Raw genomic sequence first — 23,121 nt, forward strand, 5'->3', positions numbered from 1 at the left:
AATGAGACCCCTCATGACTGCCTATTTGTTTTCCCGAGGAAATCCACCTCTGGGGTCTCGCTTCCAGCCTGGCTGACGACACCGGGGCCCGTACTTCTCCGAAAACACGTAAGGAGCCATAAGTCCGACCCCTTGGTCGAGAGGGTCCAGCTCCTTCACGTCAAAACCCAGTATGCCTACGTGGCGCACCACGACGGCCGACAAGATACAGTCTCCCTCCGGGACCTGGCACCCGCAGGATCCCCCATGACGGTCACCTACCCCCCCAACCTACACCGAACAGCGCCCCGCCCCTACATGGCCTCCATCCCCCTACTATACCCCCTTTCCCTATCGCCGAGCTGCAGGGATAAAGCTCCAGAAGACACGCTCCCGGGGTCCACACCCGTGCCCGCATCAACGAGTTCAACACCCATGCCCGCACCAACGAGTTCAACACCTGTGCTCCCCGCAGCGAAACCAGAACTCAGGCGATCATAGCGCACGATCAGGGCGCCGGACAGACTAAACCTGTGAGCCACTTCACCCCCGCTGGACTTCAGTTTTTTAACAGGGGTGAATGTGGTGAATGTATTATGGCAGCCATTCACCACTGTATTGCATTGTACTATATTGTTCCCCTTGTGGGTCCCACCTGTGGACCATTGTATGTATTACACCGCATTGTATCATGGTGGTGCCCTTGTGGGCTCTGCCCCCTTGAGGGGAGGTATATAGAGCTACTGCCCTGCAGGCGGCCCTCAGTGCAGAGCAGTCGCAGGCAGGTGCAGTTCTAACTGATTAAAGCCACAGTTCACTTCAACTTTCCGTCTCGTGTGAATTGATGGTCGCATCAATGGCCGAGCCACTGGCAAGGCGAACTAGAGCATACCCAGAGGGGCAGAGTATTGGAGTGAGTATAAATAATTTATCATGGGGTTCGCGGCCTAGTCACCAGGGAGCAGAGCTGGAGCGGACCCAGAGGGGCAGAGAATTGGATTTGAGAGTATTAAAAAAAACTTTTCTCGAGGTTTCATAAGCGTAGCCACCAGGGAGCCGAGCTGAAGCGAACGCAGAGAGCCCGAGCATTGGAGTTGAGTATATATAACTTACCTTGGGGATTCGTGGCCTAGTCACTGGAGAGCGGAGCTGGAGAGGACCCAGGGAGGCAGAGCATCAGAGCTGAGAGTATAAATAACTCATATTGGGGATTCGCGGCCTAGTCACTGGGGAGCTGACACCACAGAGGCGGCGCATCGGAGTTGTGAGTATAAATAACTTGCCTCAGGGAATCCGCTGAAGCTAAATAAAATCTGAAAAACCTACGTCACAGGAAAACTGTGACCTGATTGGTTGCTAGGGAATCTGCATTAATTTGAAAAAGTTTGAAAATCGAATTAACTAAGTAGAGATTGCTGCGCAGACGACGTGCTGTAGCTGCATGATGTGGGAGCTGGTAGATTCCATTGCGAGCTGCAGTGACCATATCTGCACTGTGTTTGCAGCTCGTGGGATTTCGGCTCAGAGTTGATGAGCTGGAGTCTGAGCTTCGGACACTGCGACACATCAGGAAGGGGGGGTTATCTAAACACTTTGTTTCAGGAGGTGGTCACATCCCGTAGTTAAGTGTCTCAAATTCGGCCAGTGGTCAGGGACAGCAGCGTGTGACTGCAAATGAGGCAAGTAGGGGTACTCAATTCAGAAATGGCGGAGCCTCAGCTCATGACCTTGTCCAACAGGTATGAAGTACTTTCTCCCTGTGTGGATGAGGAAATGGACTCTAGGGAGAATGAGCAAGTTGACCACTCCACCGTGGTACAGGAGGCCATTCGAGGGGGAGGGGGAGGGGGAGAAGGGCAAAAAGAAAAGTGGTAGGGGATTCCATAATTCGAGGACCCATAGCATCCTCTGTAAGTCGGACCGAGAGTCCCAAAAGGTATCCCAACCTTTTGGTTGATCCCTGCGGGACCCCACTTGCCACAGGCTTTCAGTCAGAAAAACACCCTTTAACCATCACCCTCTCCTTCCTGCCACTCAGCCAATTTTAGATCCAATTCAGCAAATTTCCTTGGATCTCATGGGCTCTCACCTTCACTGTCAGTCTCCCATGTGGAACCTTATCAAAAGCCTTGTTGAAGTCCAAGTAGACTGCGTCAGATGCATTTCCTCATCTACACACCTGATCACTTCTTTGAAAAATTTGATCCAAGTTGATCAGACATGACCTCCCCTTAACAAAACCATGCCGACTGTTCTTGATTAATCCCTGCATCTCTAAATGCAGATTAATTCTGCCTCTAAGAACTGCCTCCATTTGTTTCCCCACCACTGACTGGTCTGTAATTTCCTGGTTTATCCCCACCTCCCTTCTTGAATAATGGTACCAAATGGCTATCCTCCAGTCCTCCTAAATTGTCCCTCTCAACCTCTCACACTATGGCTACCAGAGGTAACCTCTCCTCTGGCCAGAGAGAAACTGAAAATTATTGCCAGTGTCCCTGCTATTTCCTCCCTTGCCTCACTCAACAGCTTGGGATACATTTTGTCTGGCCCTGGAGATCTGTCTACTTTTAAGCCTGCCAGACCACTCAGAACCTCCTCACTGTCTATGTTAATCTCTTTGATTTTATTACAGTCCTTCTCCCTGACTTCTATACCTACACTGTCCCTCTCACATGTGAACACCAACAGAAAGTATTCATTTAGAACACTACTTACATCCTCTGGCTCCACACACAAATTACCACTGCGGTCCTTAATGGGCCCTACTCCTTCCTTAGTTATCCTTTTATTTTTAATGCACTCATAAAATTTAGGAGTTTCCTCTATTTTACCCGTTTTTCCTCTATTTTTCCTTTCATGTCCCCTTTTTGCTCTCCTAATTTCCTTTTTAAGTTCTCCTTTGCACATTCTATACGCCTTGAGGGCTTCTGTTGTTTTGAGCCCTCGATATCGGCCACAAAACTCCCTTTTTCTCCTTATTAAATGTTGCATATTCCTTGATATCCAGGCTTCACTGGATTTGTTGGTCCCACCCTTTTTCTTGATTGGAACATGTTGGCCCTACACTCTCCCTAATCCTTCTTGAATGTTTCCTGCTGTTCTGTCACAGATTGACCTAAAAGTGTCTGTTCCCAGTCCACTCTGGCCAAATCATATCTGATCTTATTAAAATCAGCCTTCCCCCAATTTAGAACTTTGATCTCAGGCCCATCCTTCTCTTTTTCCACAACAATCTTGAATCTAATGGAGTTACGTTCACTGTCTGCAAAACGTTCCCCCACTGATACTTCAACCACTTGCCCAGCTTTGTTACCGAAAATTACGTCCAGGGCCGCCCCCTCTCTTGTAGGACCTTCTACATACTGGTTTAAAAAGTTCTCCTGGATGCATTTTAAGAATTCTGCTCCCTCTAAACCTTTCACAATATGGCTACCAGAGTTAACATTGGGCAAATTGAAACCCCCCACTAACGCTACCCTATTACTTTTATACTTCTCTTAAACTTGCCTATTGATCTGCTCTTCTATTTCTCTCTGACTGTCAGAGGGCATAGAGAACACTCCCAGCAATGAGATTGCTTCTTTTTGGTTTTTAAGTTCTACCCACTTGGCGTCAGTTAAAGAACCTTCCAAGATGTCATCCCTCTTTACTGCTATAATCGTCTCCCTGATCAAAATTGTGCCACCCCCTCCTCTTTTACCTCCTTGCCTGAAGATCCTGAACCCTGGAATATGGAGCTGCCAATTCTGCCCCTCTCTCAACCAAGTCTCAGTGACAGCAATGACATCATTCCCCCATGTTTTAATTTGTGCCCTCAATTCATCTGCCTTGTTAGTCAGGCTCCTTGCATTAAAATACATACCATCCAATCTTGCCAAACTCCCTTGTGACTTAATTGGTCAACGCATTCTATACCTTCCTGACTCACTTGATGTCTCTAATATTGGCTGTGTATCTATCCCTGCGGAACCTTCTCTCAGGATCACAGGCCTCTGTCAAATTAGTTTAAACCCTCCCCATCAGCACTAGCAAACCTCCCGCAAGGACACTGGTCTCATTTCAGTTCACGTGCAGACAGTCCACCTTGTACAGGTTCCGCTGTTCCCAAAAATGATCCCAACATCGCAGAAATCTAAAGCCCTCCCTGCTGCATCATTTCTCCAGCCACACATTCATCTGGACTAACTTTACATTTCTATACTCACTAGCATGTAGCACCGGAAGTAATCCAGAGATTATTACCTTTTGAGTCCTGTTTTTAATCAACTTCCTAGCTCTCTCAATTCTGCTTTCAGGAACGCATCCCTTTTTCTGCCTATATTGTTGGTACCAACGCATACCACAATATCTGTCTGTCTGTCCTCCCCCTTCAGTAAGCCCTGCAGCCTTTCAGTGACATCCCTGACCCTGGCACCAGGGAGGCAACATATCATCCTGGCGTCTCTTTTGTGGCCACAGAAACACCTGTCTGTTCCCATTGCAATCGATTCCCCGACCAGCCCTGACATTCTTCCTCTTTCCCTCTTGTGCAGCAGAATCACCCATGATGCCGTGAAGTTGGCTGCCCACTGCTTTCCCCTACAGAGTCACCTACCCCAACAGTATCCAAAATGGTATATTTGTTAGAAAGGTGGATGGCCACAGGGAACTCCTGCACTACTTGCCGTCCTCTACTTTGCCTGATGGTCACCCATGCCCTTTCTGCCTGCTCAATCCTCACCTGCGGTGTGATCACCTCACTGAATGAACTATCCACAACTATGCTCAGCATCCGGATGCTCCACAGTGAGTCCACTCTCAGCTCTAGCTCCAAAATGCAGTTAGCCTGTAGCTGTAGTTGGACACACTTCCTGCACACGTGATCACCAGGGACAACTGAAGTTCCATGATTATTCATTAATGACTTGGATAATGACATAGAAAGTCATACATCCAAATTTGCTGATGATTCAAAGTTAGGTGGCATTGTAGACAGCCGAGATGATAGGATAAAATTGTAAGGAGCTATTGATAGACTAGGTGAATGGGCAAAATTGTGGTAGATGGAATTCAATGTAAGCAAGTGTGAGGTTATCCATTTTGGACCAGGAAAGGATAGAGCAGAGTATTTTCTAAAGGGAAAGAGATTAGGTAATAGTGGATGTCCAAAGAGACTTGGGGGTTCAGGGGCATAGATCCTTAAAATGCTATAAACAAGAGCAGAAAATAATCAAAAAGGCTAATGGAATGCTAGCCTTTATATCTAGAGGATTGGAATATAAAGACACAGGGGTTATGCTGCAGCTATACAAAACCCTGGTTAGACCCCCATTTGGAGTACTGTGAGCAGTTCTGGGCACCACATCATAGCAAGGATATTTTGGCCTGGGTTATGTTACAGGGGGGGATTACGCAAATTAGGCCTTTTGCGTTAGAATTTAGAAGGTTAAGGGTGATTTGATCGAAGGATTTAAGATATTAACAGGGAACGACAAGGTAAATAAAGATAAACTATTTCCACTGGTTAAAGATTCTAAAACTAGGGTATAAATTAAGGCCAGACCGTTCAGGAGAGATGTTAGGAAGAACTTCTTCACTCGGGTGGTAGAGGTTTGGAATTCTCTCCCACAAGCAGCAGTTGAAGCTGGAACAGTTGAGATAGATTTTTGCTAAGCAAAGATATTAAGGGATATGGGCCACAGGCAGGTATATGGAATCAGGCCACAGATCAGCCATGATCTCATTAGATGGCAGGACAGGCTTGATGGGCTGAATGGCCGACTCCTGTTCCTATGTTTAATGGTCTACTGTTAGCAAGCCAACCATAATTGTATTTTTACATATAGAAATTCCGCTATTTTACAAAATGACACTTCAATGCATTGGTAATAAGGAAATATAAAATAGCAAATTTTATATATTCATACTATCCTTCAGTTGTTGTGCCTGCAATATATTTTCAGTTGTAACATAGGTGAACTGGATGACACCACTGAAGTGTTTCTTGAACAGAGTTAGGGAAAATGTGTGCTGATGTTCAGGTTCCAAAATTACAGAATTCCCTAATGCACAATTCCTGTGGAATGAACCTTTGTGCAAATGAGATGCTGATGAACTCAATCAGTACGTTTTTTTAAAAAGTGAACTGAGCCTCTAATATTGGAATGTTTACAAGCACAACTTCCTGGAGTTAACTTGCCGCCTTGTTATTTTTGTTTTAGCAGTTACTTATTATTATTAAAAATAATGACATTTTACAATGGATTAGGTTGTTTTATGGATTTTCCAGGGCATGCTTTTTGCCAATGTTTCTTTGACAGACCCGTGTAAACCAACAACCACTATTACCTAGAGGTTCGAGTGCAGCACACGTAATGGAGCACCATCAAGGGGCAGATGGCGGTGTAGTGTAATGTTAATGGACTAGCAATTCAGAGATTGGTGGACTAGTAATTCAGTGTTAATGCTCCCTAATGACATGGGTTCAAATCCCACCATGGCAGCTCAGGAATGGTGACCATGAAACTATCGATTGTCATAAAAACCCACCTGGAATGTCCTCAAGGAAATTGGTCACTCTTACCCGTCTTTCCTGCACTGATGAGATGATGCATGGATCGGGGCACCATTTTTAAATGCCTTGTAACCTCCTTACATCCTCGTCACAAATTACTTTCCTACCCATCTTTGTGTAGTCAGCAAATTTAGCAACCATGGGCGGGATTCTCTGGTCCCCGACACCGAAATCGCGTTCGGTGATCGGCTGGAGAATCCCCGTTTGTGCCGAAATTGGGGGCAGCGCCGCTTTTGCGATGCTCCGTCCCCTTCAAACAGCCTCAGGACGTCAGCTGAGGCCCTCCTCCGATGCCCCGCGCCCGATGGGCCGAGTTCCCGATGACGTGGGACACATGTCCTATTTATTTTCGGGAACTCAGTGTGGCAGCTGCGGATTGAGTCCAGCGCCACCACAGTCAGATGGGAGCCGTTCCGCGGGCAGGGGGGGGGCTTTGGCGTGGGCTGGGGGCACTAGTAGGGGTTGATCCGGGGGTGGTGAGCCTGGTCAAAGGAGGGCATTATATGGCAAGTCGGATCCGGGTGTGGCCGGCGCCATGTTGCATGGAGCGGCCGCTGCAGGCTGCCACCGTGCGCATGCTCGGCCATGGACCCGGCAATTCTCTGGCCTCATCCGCAGATAAAGCCAGGGGGCTCTACGCTGCGTGCCCGCTAGCCCCCCCCCCCCCCCCCACTAGATGGAGAATTAGTGCAGCTTTTGCACAGTTTGCTTGGGTGTAAAACGCCATTGTTCCCATGCCAGCGTCAGCACATAGCCTCTCAAATGGAGTATCCAGCCCCATATCTTCAGTCTTCTCATCCAAATCATTTGTATAAATTGGAGTAGGCTGTGACCCCTGCACTGATCCCTGTAGTGTAGCATTCGTCACATCCTCCCAACCAGAAAAAGACCCATTTAGGCCAACTCTGTTTCCTATTAGCCAACCAATCTTCAATCTATGCCAATGCGCTAGCGAGTATAGAAATAGGAGAAAGCACAGATGAATGCGCGGCTTAAGAGTTGGTGCAGGAGGGAGGGTTTTAGATTCCTGGACCACTGGGACCTTTCTGGGGAAGGTGGGACCTGCATAAGTGGGACGGTCTACATCAAAACTAGAGCAGGACTAACATTCTTGCTAGCGGGTTTGCTAGTGCTGTGGGGAGATGTTTAAACTAATTCGGCAGGGAGAGGGACACAGACTGTCAGCAGAATAGGGACACAGCATAATAAAAAAATCAAGTCAGAGGGAATACAGCAGTAGTAAGTTTCAGGAGAGTAAGATGAGGCTGAATGTCCTCCACTTTAATGCCAGGAGTATTACAGGTAAAATGGATGAGTTGAGGGCGAGGGTTGGCACGTGGAATTACGATATCGTAGCCATCACTGAGATATGGTTGAGGGAGGGGCAGGATTGGCAGCTTAACATACCGGGATATAGAATCTTCAGGAGGGACAGGGGAGGGGGAGGCATTGCACTATTAGTTAATGAGTCAATTACAGCAGTAAGGAGAGTTGATATCTTGGGGGTGGTGTTAAATGAAGCTCTGCAGATAGAGTTTAGGAATTTAAAAGTATTTATTATGGTCCCTCAGATAGTCAGAGGGAAATCGAGAAGGAAATATGTGCGCAATTTGCAGAAATGTATAAAAATAAAAACAGGGTAATTATAATGGCTGATTTCAACTTTCCCAACATTAACTGGGATAGTCATTGTGCTAATGACTTAGAAAGAGCAGAGTTCGTAAAATGTGCCCTTTGTGTAGTTTACATGGATTTCAGTAAAACATTTGACAAGGTTCCACATGGGAGACTTGTAAAGAAGGCAAATGCACATGGGATTAAGGGGAACTTGATAAAGTGGATTCAAAGCTGGCTGAGCTGTAGGGAGACAGAGGGTGATGACAACGGCTGCTTTAGTGACTGGAAGCCAATGTCCAGTGATGTACCACAGGGATCTGTGCTGGTTCCCTTATTATTCGTCATTTATATAAATGACTAAGATGACTATGTGGCGGGTAGGATCAGTAAGTTTGCGAGTGACACAAATGTTAGCCGGGTGGTTAATAGTAAGGCTGAGAACTGAAAGAGAAATTTCGGCTAGCCGGGGGAACGAGCTACGGTATCTGCAGCTCAAAAACTTCTTACGAAAGGAGTCAAGGACGTACCCACAACCTCCACGACAGACACTACTGGAAGACCTACTGGACGCAATTATCCTAGATAAAGGGAACTGTAGCGACATGTATGACCGACTGGTAGAAAGGGCCGACACCGTACTGAACGCAACAAGAAAGAAATGAGAGGATAACCTGGGGATTGAGATAGGGTGGGGACTCTGGAGCGAAGCACTGCATAGGGTCAACTCCACCTCCACGTGCGCAAGGCTCAGCCTGACGCAGCTAAAAGTGGTACATAGAGCCCACTTAACAAGAACCCGTATGAGTAGGTTCTTCCCGGAGGTGGAGGACAGATGTGAACGGTGCCAAAGAGGCCCGGCCAACCACGCCCACATGTTCTGGTCTTGCCCCAGACTTGGGGAGTACTGGACAGCCTTCTTCGAGGCTATGTCCAAAGTGATGGGGGTGAGGGTGGAGCCATCCCAGATAGTGGCGGTCTTCGGGGTTTCAGACCTGCCAGATCTATTCCTGGGGAGGAGGGCGGATGCCCTTGTCTTTGCCTCCCTGATCGCCCGCCGTAGAATCCTGTTTGGCTGGCGGTCAGCAGCACCGCCCAGAGCTGCAGACTGGCTGTCCGACATCTCGGAATCTCGCCAAATGGAGAAAATCAAATTCGCCATCCGAGGGTCAGACGACGGCTTCCACAGAACGTGGGAGCCATTCATTCAATTGTTCCGGGACCTGTTTGTGGCCAACGAACAAGAGGAAGAATAGCCGGGTGGCCAAGAATCAGGGGAAAATGGACGGGAATCGGGGAAGGTAGCCGGGGGGGGGGGGGGGGGGGGGGGGGGGGGGGGGGGCTACGGGTTCGTTATGCTTATTTATTTTTCTTGTTAATTTATTGTTTTTGTATTGGAGGGGGGGGGGGGGGGGTTACTGTTTTTCTCTGTTGTGATAAAATTTGTTGTTGAAAACTTGAATTAAAATTATTCCAAAAAAAAAGGAAGGACAAAGCCGCAAGTAACAGTCTGATGGCAAGCTAAGGCCCAAAACCAAATTGTAAATAAATGCCTATCAACATGTGCTTCGGCCATATTGGGGAATGTAAAATATGTATGCCGGTTAAAGGGGGTGGCCACAGTTGTTATTATGAAGATGCTTGCCTGTAAATATACATGTTAATTTTTGCGTGTTTTCTTTTCTAATAATTTGTAATTTGTTGGCTATAAAGTATGAAACTCAATAAAAAACATTTCCAAAAATAAATTTTAAAAATAGTAAGGCTGAGAGTCTTGGGTTGCAGAAAGATATAGAAGGGATGGTCAAATGGGCAGAAAAGTGGCAGATGAAATTTAATCCTGAAACATGAGGTGTTAAACTTTGGAAGGAGCAATGGGAAGTCCTTAAGAACAAAGAAACCTTGGTGTGTTTGTAAATAGATCTCTGAAGGCAGAAGAGCAGATTAATAAGATAGTAAAAAAGGCACATGATACACTTGCCATGATCAATCATGCATAGATTACAAAAGCAAGGAAGTCATGTTGGAGTTATGTAGAACATTGGTGAGGCCACAGCTGGAGTACTGTGTGCAGTTCTGGTCGGCACATTATAGGAGGGATCTGATTGCACTGGAGCGGGTGCAGAGGCAATTCACCAGGGTGATTACGCCTAGGATGGAACGTTTTAGTTATGAAGACAGGTTGGATAGGCTTGGGTTGTTTTCGCTGGAAGGGAAAAGAGTGGCGGCGATCTGATCGAGGTACACAAAGTTATGAGGGACATGGACAGGGTGGATAGGGAACAGCTGTTCCCCTTAGTTGAAGGGTCGGTTACGAGGGGACACAAGTTCAAAGTGAGGGGCGGGAGGTTCGGGGGGGTGTGAGGAGAAATGTTTTTACCCAGAGGGTGGTGACGGTCTGGAATGCACTGCCTGGGAGGGTAGATGTGGGTTCCCTCACATCGTTTAAATAGTACCTGGATGAGTACTTGGTACGTCTTAATATTCAAGACTATAGGCCAAGTGCTGGCAAATAGGATTAGGTGGGCAGGCCAGAACCTTTCATGTATCGATGCAGACTTGGTGGGCCAAAGGGCCTCTTCTGCACTGGAGTAGTCTGTGATTCTATGTTACCCCCTAATCCATGAGCTTTTATTTTCTGCAATAGCCTTTTATGTGGCACTTTATCAAATGACTTCTGGTTTCATTGGGGAGCTGCAAATTTCCTCGGAGGATGACCTCGAAAAGCCCTGGGCCTAGAAGGCAGCTGCAGACTGCACCATCTTAGTATGGGAGTCAGCAATCTCGCCTGGGTGGTTGGCATGCACCAGCATGGGTGTGGCAGAGTGGTAGAAGCATGAATGCTGTTATATATAGAATTTACAGTGCAGAAGGAAGCCATTCGGCCCATCGATTCTGCACTTGCTCTTGGAAAGAGCACCCTACCCAAGCCCACACCTCTACCCTGTCCCCATAACCCAGTAGCCCCACCCAACCTTAAGGGCAATTTAGCATGACCAATCCACCTAACCTGCACATCTTTGGACTGTGGGAGGAAACCGGAGCACCCGGAGGAAACCCACGCACAGACGGGGAGGATGTGCAGACTCCGAACAGACAGTGACCCAAGCCGGGAATCGAACCTGGGACCCTGGAGCTGTGAAGCAATTATGCTAACCACTATGCTGCCCTAAAGTCAACGTCAGGAGTGGGACACAAACCCATGCCTCCAGAGAGCACTCCGACCGTAACGTTGCGCTTAGACCGCTCGGCCATCCTGACACGTTCAGAGAAGACAGCAATTTATCCTCCATGTCCCTGGAGGAGAGAATGCCTAACTGCTGTGACAACCCGCAAGCCCCTCTGAACATTGGTACCTCTTGTCATGGTCGTAGCTTATATTGTTAAAAAGCTGATCTTGCATGGCTTCAGTCTGAGATTTCAATACGGACATTGGATAGCTAATACTTGTGCTGTTGCTGCACTGTATTAGGATTACATCAACAGTGTGCTAATGGAGTTGGTCATCAGTTCCATGCTGGAAAGGGTGGACTCCAGGGTCTGTGCAAAGCCTTGTCCCACATTGGTGTTGGATCAGTCTGTCCTCCTGGATATTACTCACAGGCTTTCTGGCTCGGCTGTCAACGCATCAAGTGTTTTGCTGTGTATACCCTTCCATCAGCTTTCTTCTGTGGAGTGCACATCAAAAACCCAAGCTTCATTTCCATACTCTGCAACTGAATGGACGTGCCGCCTCAACCTCAGCAAGCTAGCACATGCGCTACTCTGTCTCACTGCCTTGGCTGCAAGCCACTCATGCCTAGTGTTACTCCAAGCACTGCACTGTCTTCTAAGTTACATGCAGTGCCAGAATCTGAGTTGGTGACAGTGAATGATGGTAGTTGTTGTGATTGATAGATTGTGGGCGGCATGGTGGCACGCCACACAGCGCCGGGAACTGGGGTTCGATTCTGGCCTTGGGTCACTGTGTGTGGAGTTTGAACATTCTTCCCATGTTTGCGTAGGTTTCCTCCGTGTGCTCCATTTTCCTCCCACAGTCCAAAGATGCGCAGGTTAGGTGGATTGGCCATAATGGGGTTATGGAGATAAGGTGGGATGGACAGGGGAGTGGGCATCCTCGTTCGATGGGCGGTGCAGGCACAATGGGCCGAATGGTCTCCCTTCTGCACCGTAGGGATGCTGTGATTTTACGGCCATGCTGCACCTGTAAAGCAACCCGCCGCAACGCAGCGTGGTGGATATAAGCTAGGAAACCTGGCTCCCGGGGTCTACCCGGCTTGCAACGCCTCGCGAGATCCAACGCAATCTCATGAGACGTTGCAGTGTGAATCCTGCCCGCTGTGTGCGGGATTACTTTTCATCAAATCTGCATATTAGAGTGAGACAGCAAGTCTCATTTTACTATGGAAATTCCTGAGGTACCCAAGGCGTGGGATCTATCGCCTTCGCCTTGGAGACCTTGGGCGAGCGCCGTTCAGTACTGGTCTCCACAAACGGGGATGAGATGGAACGGCACTCATTGGGGTCTTCCAGGGGATCAGAGGCCCCCAGGTGCATGCCCTTTGGGAAGAGTGGTTCCTTTGCCATGCTGGTGCTATCCAGACACTGCCAGCCTGGCAATGCCACTTGGGTGGCAGTGCCAGCTGGCAACGGCACTGCCAGGGTGCCAGGTTGGCACTGCCTAGGTGCCAAGCCAGCATTTACTGTGCGGTGGCGATCGGGCTGGGGGTGCCCTGCGCTTGGGAGGAGGGATTGTGCCAGCTGTGGTTGGGGATTGCTTCGGGGGCTGCTGAGATCAGCCGACCGATCTCTCGCTACACCGAGGAGTTCAGGCGAGCAGAGCTCCTCAGTCAGAAAACGAAGCTGTGTGTGGCACGGCTGCGCTTTCCCTGCTGAGGCCCCCTAACGTGAGTGCCGTTTTACAATGCTGTGTTTCTCAGCACTGCAAGCTCTGGGAAATACGCAGCTAAACGTGCTCGCTATGGGACTTTGTTCCCATTTAGTTAAATCATGCCCTGTATGTGAGTTATGCGGTTATACTGCAGTTTATGAGATTAGTGGTGAAAATATGACAACCGGAGATGAATCGACGCTGTTTGCAGTACCGCATTCAGGTCATCAGGACTTGGCTGCTGGTTTGGATCGCCATGGATATCTGTTGCCATAGTCTTTTCACATTTCATTTAGAATCCTCACAGTAAGAAAGCAAAGAGACATTTACACGATCCGTTTCTGCTGAATGTAAACTCGTTTTCCAGAAGTTAAAGAAACGTGTGCAATTTACTGCAGCAGTCTCCTCCTTCAAAATAACTTTGTGACCAGGAAACACCATGCATCCACTCTCATAATTATCTTACATCCTGGATCTTTTAAGAAGCCGACTTTTAGTTATTTCCAGAGACTCAGGAATGTAGAAATATAGGAAATAGGAACAGGAAGAGGACATTCGGCCCTTTGAGCCCGCTCTGTCACTCATTATGATCATGGCTGATCATCCAACTCAATAGCCAGTTCCCACCTTCCCCCCATAACCTTTCATCACTTTCACCCCAAGAGTTACATCTAACTTCTTCTTGAAAGCAGACAATGTTTTGGCCTCAACTACTTGCTGTGGTAGTGAATTCTTCAGGCTCACCACCAGGGTGAAGAAACCTCATCTCAGTCCTAAATGGTCTACCCCATATCCTCAGACTATGACCACTGGTCTGGACACCCCCACCATCAGAAACATCCTTCCTACATCTACCCTGTCCTAGTCCGGTTATAATTTTATCCCCCCCTCATTCATCTGAACTCCGCAGCGAATATAATCCCAACCGACTCAATCTCTCCTCATACATCAGTCCCGCCATCCGTTTGGTTAACTTTTGCTGCATTCCCAGTATAGTGCAAACATCCTTCCTCAGATAAGACCAAAAGTGCACAAAATATTCCAGGTGTGGTCTCACCAAGACCTGTATAATTGCAGCAATACATCCCTGCTCCTGTACTCGAATGTTCTCGCTATGAAGGCCATTGTTTACCCCCTGCTGCACCTGAATGCTTACCTTCAGCGACAGGCGCATGAAGACACCCAGATCTCGTTGCACATTCCCCCCTCTCAATGTATAGCTATTCAGATAATAATCTGCCTTTGTGTTCTTGCTACTAAAGTGATAACCTCACATTTATCATAGTGCATATGCCATGCATTTGCCCATGCACTCAGCTGGTCCAAGTCATCCCTTCATCTTTCTCACAGCTCACCCTCCCACCCAGCTTAGTGTCATCTGCAAATTTAGAGATATTACATTCAGTTCACTCATCTAGATCATCAATATATATTGCGAATGGCTGTGATGAGCAATTAAAAAAATTAAATAATACAAACAGCTTCAGTCCTTTTAATTAACAATTTAGTACCACAAATATAATTTACTCTGATGAACTCTGCGCCTCAATAAGTTGACTGACAATTGAATTTTGACTCTTAATAGAAGCAACAGAATTTTGAATATCTTTAGGAGCCAGTCATATTCTGACCAACATTTGTTGCAGCAATTAGTGCCTCTTGCCAACTTAATGTTGATTTCCTGTTGAGACGCAAAGATCTTTTTTTCATGATGCTACGGTTAGAAGCAACTTGTCTTCTTTGTGAAGGTCTTGCACCTGTTAGGCAGCCACTTGTTCTGCAGACAGTTGGATGGCCAAATTCCCCCACAGCAGCTGCAATACCTCTCTTGTCTCCATTAAGAATTTCTGAATCACTTCCAGCACTTCAGTTTCAAAAAGACCACAAATTTTGTACATCTTCAACTACCAAAATGGAATTTATAACTGTTTAACTAGGGAGTGTTAAACTGTCAAACCCAGTCGAGAAACAAAATAACCTTGGGCTGGATTCTCCGTGACGAAATCCAAGGTGACCCTCAGGGTCCTACAGACACTGTCCAGGAGGGGAGAGCACCAGAGGTTGACACGGAGCCTCGCTACAGGGAGATGGCGGTTATCCCCCCCTCCTGACAACAGCACATCTCGACGTCAGCGGGTGGAACAGGGTAGCATGGCAAGGCATGTCTTTGCTTCCACCACCAACTCGTGCAGCAAATTCCAGACTCCCACTATCCTCTACGTAAAAAAGGTTCTTACTCTGCCCCCACTACACCTTCTGCCACTTATCTTGCACCTGGTTTTAGAATTCTCCGCCTAGGGAAATAATTTTATCCTGTCTACTCGATCTCATCCTCTCATAATTTTGTACACCTCAATCAAGTTCCCCCCTCAGCCTTCTTTGTTCCAAGGAAAGTCACCCCAACCTGTCCCATCTCTCCTCATAGCTACACTTCTCTAGCCCTGGCAACATTCTTGTAAACCTTCTCTGCACTCTCTCCAGAGCAATAACGTCCTTCCTGTGATGTGGTGACCAGTTCAGCACATAATACTCCAGTTGTGACCTCACCAATGTTTCATAAAATTAAAGATATAATGTTGGAATTGTATCATGGAACCATAGAATTTACAGTGCAGGAGGAGGCCATTCGGCCAATCGAGTCTGCACCGACTCTTGGAAAGCGCACCCTACTTAAGCCCACATCTCAACCCTATCCCTTTGACCCAGTAGCCCCATTAGTCTACACTTCTGCCAATAAAGGAGAACATTGCAAATGCCTTCTCTACAACCTTGTCTACCTGAACTGCTGCTTTTAGCGACCTGTTTACTTGGAATCATGGACTCTACAGTGCAGAAGGAGGCCATTCGGCCCATCGAGTCTACACCAGCTCCTGAAAGAACATCCTACCTAAGCTCACATCTCCACCCTACCACCGTAACCCAGCAACCCCACCTAACGTTTGGACACTACGGGGCAATTTAGTGTGACCAATCCACCTAACCCGCACATCTTTGGACTGTGGGAGGAAACCGGTGCACCCGGAGGAAACCCACAGACACGGGGAGAACGTGCAGACTCCGCACAGACAGTGACCTAATCCGGGAATCGAACCCGGGTCCCTGGCAATGTGAAGCAATAGTGCTAACCATTGTGTTCTTGTGCTGCCCCTACTTGCATACCAAGATCTCTCACTTCATCTACCCCTTAGTAATTCCCATTTATTGTATACTCCATATAACCGTTTGATCTTCCTAAATGCATGAACTCACATTTCTGCGTTAAAATCATCTGCCAATTTACCACCCACTCCACCAACCCCTTTATATCTTTTTGGAGATTATTGGTGCCTTCTAACTAAATTGCTCGCAGCACCGAGAAACACCAGCTATCTATCGGGACTCTGTTTCAATTTGGTGCCTCAGCAGGGAAGGCCCCGCCGAGGCTGCACTTAGTCCTGTTTCCAGCACTGAGGAGCTTCACTCGCTGGAACACCTCAGTGCAGGAAGAGATTGGGACGCCATCTCATGACCCAGCCCCCCCCCCCCCCCCCCCCCCCCCCAACGCGACCCTTGAACCCTCCAAAAGTTCCAATTCACCTATAATGGGTCTTTGGCCTCCCCCCACAGCCCCGCACCTCACCGTACACGTGCAGGGCACCCCCAGGCCCGATCCTCATTGTGGGAAAAATGCCACCTAGCACCCTGGCAGGTGTCCCTGCCAGCTGGCAGCGCCAGGCTGGCATTGGCAAGATCCCCAGGTGGCACCCGCCATGCCACCCTGCCTCAAGGGCAAGCATCTTCAGATCACCAAGTCTCGCGTGATCTGATCTCCCGGCATCTACTGGCCTTTCGGGTGCAATGTAGCCAGTAGATTGCGCCATATTGCTATGAACTACACTATCCACTATTTGGCCAATCTTTGTGTTGTCTAAAAGCTTACCAATCATGACCCCCACGTTCACGTCCAAATTGTTCATATACAATACAAACAGTAAGGGTCCCAACACCAAACCCTGTAAAACACCTCTTGAAACAACTTTGCATTTGCAAAGGCATCCATCGACCATTGACCTTTGTTTCCTGTTACTCGACTAACTTTCTTACTGGCTTGCCATATTACCCTGTATCCCATGGGATTTAACTGTTTGACCAATCTTCCATGTGGGACCTTATCAAATGCCTTGCTAAAATCCATGTAGACAACAACCACTGCACTAAGAAGAGGCGCAACCATCACCTACTTTCAATGATGGGACTAACCACCAATGAGTATTCCCCATTAATGTCCTAGTATTATGTACCTTGAAAGGAACAACACTGTGGCTGCTGGAGCGATGTAGAGGCTGGGCACTATGAAACATATGGGGCGTGATTCTCTGTTCCGCCAGCCGCTTTTTCCTCGGCGGTGTGCCCTCGCCGGCAGTGGCATTCTCCATTCCCGCCACCTTCCAATGGGATTTTCCATTGTGGACACCCCACCGGGAAAAACGTGGGCATGGGTGCGCTATCGGTGCAACGGAGAATGCCGCCGGCGGAGAATCCAGCCCATGGTGTCTGGCCACTTCAGTTCTCACCACTATCTTCAGTCCATCACGAGTGTGTGTTGAATACTCAGCTGAATAGGTGCAGCCACAACTAAACTCAAGTAGCTCAACAGCACCCAAGACAGGGTACCATGTTTGATTGATGCCTCTGCCACAGAACAACAGATAGGAACTAAGTAAATGTTGCTGGTTTCACCTTGTTTGCACCATGCATTAAGTTGGTAACTTGCTGTTTCATCATATATACAAAAGCAAACTGAGTGCTACTCAGTGCAGGAACAGATTTGTGATTACAGTGAAGTGCACTCAGGCAATTATTTATAACTAAACCTAAAAGATTTCACAGTGTCGTTAATGCGAAAGAACATTCATTACCTAGACTTATTACAGATTTGTTTTGAACGGTCAGGGATGAAAGCATTACTAGTAGCTCATTCTAACTTGCTTTAATTCAACATTTGCATTAAGTGAACATTTACTTTTTGTTGGCAAAATTCTAGGTACTCAGAATACAATTCATGATAAATACACTCGTCAACACTTACCAGCTTCCTGAAGCCTTAAATGAACTTTGTTAGCAACGGAGGCTTTCGTATATGAAGTAATTGGACTGTGTCCATGTTCTCGAGCCCAGTGCAGAAGATCAATCTGGGCGGATGTCAAATCAGATGATGTCTTTTTCACCATAATCATAGATGCTTCTGTGTCTCGACTGTTGATGCTGTCTCGACCAGAGACCTTGATGCAATGGAAATAAATGTTCATTTAAAACTAATCTAATTAATTAAGAGCAATTACTTCACATTTGTTTGCTTCAATGAATCTATTCCAGAATTCCATATAATTAACATTAAATGTTACCGGAAATTAAGTATTTCAAAATGAATTCAACCTTTGAGCATGTTATAGAGAGATATTCAATTTGATCTTCAGCTAGAGCAAATGTTTATATGCTGGAATTCAATTTCAGATTTCCAGAATGTGCTAATTGTAAAATCATTAATCAAAATCCCATTTTATCTACAGTTTTAGCATCACAAAATCTCTCTACTGGCTTGAATGTCTGTATTTCTGGGGGTTATGAGTATAAATGAAATCACAATAACCAAAGCCACATTTATTGGCACTTTATTAGCACGGGGCTAAATAGCTGGCTATTAAAGCAAACCAAGGCAGGCCAGCAGCAAGGTTCAATTCCCGTACCAGCCTCCCCGAACAGTCGCCGGAATGTGGCGTAATTCATTTCAAGCCTACTTGCGACAATAAGCGATTTTCATTTAATTTCATTATAGCCCCAATCCTAGCTCATTCCCTAATAAACAGAGTATTTGGCATTGTTCCTATTACGGTTCTTCATCCCCAAAAGACAACTGATAGTATCTCTGCAGCTGTGGAGAGGATGTGAACTGTAGCAAATATCACAATGGCAGTGTGAAGTAAAATGAGTAACAACTTTATTGCACTTAAAATGTATAAACTTGGCTTTATGCATTAATCTAAAATTACACATTTGCAACCAAAATATATTTCACTGTAGTCAATCTATATCTTTTAACAATCCACAGAGCTTCGAGAGTACAAGCCAAATCACCCATTATTTCCAGACTTTTAATAAATGGGCTTACTGGTTTACATTCTGCTTGGAGTCATTTAAACCTGTAGTTACATTATTTAGTCATTTTACACAAAATGGCATCATCACTCCACAGGTCATGTGAACAAACCTATCTTCAGCCGCACATGCAACCCAACCGACAGACGCACCAACATTTAAAGTGCAGTATACAGTTTGTAACTGTATTTCTGACAGCTACATATTCCAGTGATCATGAACAGTGGTTAGCACTGCTGCCTCACAGCTCCAGGGACCTGGGTTGAATTCCGGCCTCGGGTGACTGTCTGTTCTCCCCTTGACTGCGTGGGTTTCCTCAGTGTGCCCCGGCTCCCTCCCACAGTTCAAAGATGTGCAGGTTAGGTGGATTGGCCATGATAAATGTCCCCTTAGTGTCCAAAGGTTTGGTGGGGTTACTGGTTTACAGGGATTGGGTGGATGCGTGGGCCTAAGTACGGTGCTCTTCAAGGACCTGTGTCGACACGATGGGCCGACTTGGTGGTTGGCCACAAACAGGTTCCAGAACAACTGGACTTCTATGGACTTTTTGGCCTCCTACTGGGTGTGGGTTTCAGTGGTGAAGTGAATGTAGAACACATCAAATATGAGGGATGGCAAACTCACTGCCGCCTTCCTGCTCACCCCGATCCAGTCTCCATATATGGTAGGTGGACAGGTACCACAATTGGCAACCATTGCACCATTTTTAAATAAACAATAAACACGCAATTGAGTTTGCGTCCAATCCAACTGACATTATGCATCAGCAGTACCAATTCCACCCCCCAAGCTTTGTGTGCCTCCCGTCCTGGCCTAAAGTGAATTGGACATTCTGAATTCTCCTTCTGTGTATCCATTGAGTGGCATTTGTATTCACTCATTTGAAGCTGGTCTTAATGACGCTTTTGTAGCCACTTAGCAGGCCCGGCACCAGATTCTCCGTGCCCTGACAATTCTCCGGTCGCCCAGGCCGGGAACCACGTGAGCGCGGATTACAACAGATATCATCAAAAGTGAACCTGACATGGTGAGCCCTGCAGTAAGCCAAGGGGGTAACTCCTTAAGGAGCGCTTGTACGCCAAGGTCTCTCACTTCATCTACCTGTTAGTAATTCCCAATTATTGTGTACTCCATATAACTGTTTGATCTCCCTAAATGCATGATCTCACATTTCTGTGCCATCTAGCCAAATTGCTCGCAGTGCAGAGGAACACCAGGCTATCTATCGGGACTCTTTTCAATTCAGTGCCTCAGTGGGGAACGCTCCGCCAAGGCTGCACTTAGTCCTGTTTCCTGCACTGAGCTTGGCTCTCAGCAACTCTCCCGCCCCCCCCACCCCAGTGGCCCTTTAAAACAGGAGACACTTCCCAGGGTCCCCCTAACTAAGAGACCGCTCCGCAGACCCGCCAACTCGAGGGACCTCCCAAAGTGCAATTCAGCTCTGGAGAAAGAACTTAGTCTCCCAAACGGAGAATTCCACGCAGTGGAGAAATGGATGAGATTTCCCGGATGTTCTGCTCCCTGGTCGCGGGTTCCCCAGTAGCAGAGGATGCGAACAACAGGAAACCCAATTGATAGCGGCGGGACCAAAGAGATCCCACTGCCAGCCAATGAAGGGCCGCCTCCACCACTGCAAAACACGCCATGAGGGGTGCGTAAAATCCCGCCAGTATGCCATTGGACCACAAAAGCAGGAAGCAAGAAAACAGTTTATACAGTGGAGGGAGGGAATTAGAGTCCACATTAAAATTAGAGAACTGGCTTTTGTGAAGCATCTTTCTGGTGCAACTGTGAATCATTTTCATCATAACTTCACAGAAATGATGTGCACTGTGTGGTGATCGACTGTGTAATTGTGTGTGTGCTTATATTAGGGGATGTACAGTAGTACAGGTTCGCCGGTAGCCCCTGCCGGCTAGCTCCGCCCACAAGGAGCCGTATAAATATGCATGACTTCTCCTGAGCAGCCATTCTACCAGCTGCAGTTGGAGGATAAACATCTAACTGTAATAAAGCCTCTACTGTACCCATTTGAGTCTTTAGTACGATTGATAGCGCATCACACTGCTACTATTTACAACTGTATTATGCATTTGCAAAAAAGGATATTTTTTCTGCATCGAGTGTTTTTGGAAGACAGCACTTTTGTCATCCTTCAAAGTTCCCTTGGGAAACCTATACACTTGGGCCTAGATCTAAACTTATACTGTTCTAGATCTTCCTGCACCATAAAACTCTTCAGTTTCCTTCTGAAGCATCTACTGTCCACCTGTAGTGTAAAGTTAAATCAATTGTTCAAAAGATGGTTTAACTGGTGGGGTGGAATTTTATGCTCTCGCTGGTAGTGAGCCTGGAGGTGGGAAAGGCATGTAATCAGGTGGTGGATGACTGGAATCACGCTGCCTTCCCACCTCTGTCAGAATTAAGTTCTGGGCAGGTAGGTTCATGGTGGACCTCCTGTGCTTCCACCTATTGAGTTCCTTAAGTGGTCAATTAATGAATACCAAAGGGCTCATCTCACCACTGCTGATATTATCCAAGCTGCAGGCAGGTGCTCTAGCCAGCTTGTCATTTTGGGGTTAGGTGGTGAGCCGTGGTGCTTGGTCAAGGTACTTAACATTGGGAAGTGGGAAGGAGACGACCACCGAGAGCAAACCCTTGCCCTCCCCTACCTGGCAAAACCAGCCCTCCCTCACATTACCTTCCTGTGGCCTGGGTCGCTCTGTCATTCTGAGGCTCAGGGCGTGTATTTCCTGCAGCAACCATGGCCTCCCCAGTGGTGCTGCTGAGCATAACAGCTAGCAGCCCTCAGTAGGTGGGACTTCCACCCTCAATATCTTGATTTGAGCCTCATCACTGCCTAATTGGTTTGTGGTTCAGTGGGCTTGCTGGAAAGAGGCTGGTCTCTCATCCACTCTGCAGCTGGCTGCCGAGGACCCCAGTAACGCAATAAGATTCTGCCCATTAACTGATAAGCTAATGGTACATTCAGGGAACCAAACCCAGGAAAATCTGTTACATAATCAAAGGGATCATACTCTGGAGTTACATACTAATGATAATTACATCAAACATAATCATATCTTATGTTACGGGCATAGCTGTGATGACAAGTGACATGAGATCAACATGGTTCGAGTTTCTGATTTGAGCTGGGTAACATCTTTCTCGCAGACTGGAAGGATCAGAAAGAGATGACAGTCAAATCTTAGTGAAATTATATCTTCTGTTGGCTGACTAGAGGCAGTGAAGTTTGCCTTCTTGGCCAGAGATGTTATAGTCAAAAATGGGATAACTTATAATATGATAAAATTTGTGGCATGGTGGCACAGATTGAGCACTACTGCCTCAGTGCCAGGGACCCAGGTTCAATTTCAGCCTTGGGTGACTAATATGGAGTTTGCATGTTCTTCCATATCTGTGTGGGATTCCTCCGGGTGCTCCGGTTTTCTCCCACAGTCCAAACATGTGCAGGTTAGATGGATTGACCATGCTAAATTGTCACTTAGTGACCAAAATGTTAGGTGGGGTTTGGGGATAGGGCGTGGGCCATGGTTGGGTGCTCTTTTGAAGGGTCGTTGCAGACTTGATGGGCCAAATGGCCTCCTTCTGCACTGTAGGGATTCCATGATTCTATATGTGTAAAAAAAATCAATCATGGTTGGTATCTAAATCTTGCAAAGATTTGGAATCTGAGGTAATAATGAATTTTTATATCTACCTTAAAAGTTCAAAGTCAACAGAATAAATGTTTTTCGACTGATGATTTATATTTCCCTATTTATTCAAAACAATTTTGCAACTGACTTTGGATGTTACGTTAGTATTAAAGCATGTATTTAAGTGAGAGAGAGAGAGGGAGAGAGAAGGCATTTATATACCATATGAGTTAAGGAGATAGGCGTGAGAAAGAGATTAAACTGCAAACGTGCAAATGTATATCATT

The 23,121-nt window shown here is 46.9% G+C and overlaps 1 protein-coding gene across 3 annotated transcripts in view; it reads right to left on the minus strand.

Annotated features, from left to right (window-relative positions):
- tgfbr3 (transforming growth factor, beta receptor III) overlaps window positions 1-23,121 on the minus strand; it is a 207,375-nt gene that overhangs the window by 44,788 nt on the left and 139,466 nt on the right. For all 3 annotated transcript variants that reach the window (XM_038793815.1, XM_038793814.1, XM_038793816.1), the window contains exon 8: window positions 18,109-18,301. In XM_038793815.1, coding sequence (XP_038649743.1) covers window positions 18,109-18,301 — 193 coding nt within the window. The remainder of the gene's footprint in view (window positions 1-18,108; window positions 18,302-23,121) is intronic.

This window comes from Scyliorhinus canicula, chromosome 4, assembly GCF_902713615.1.
Source record: "Scyliorhinus canicula chromosome 4, sScyCan1.1, whole genome shotgun sequence".
NCBI lineage: Eukaryota > Metazoa > Chordata > Chondrichthyes > Carcharhiniformes > Scyliorhinidae > Scyliorhinus > Scyliorhinus canicula.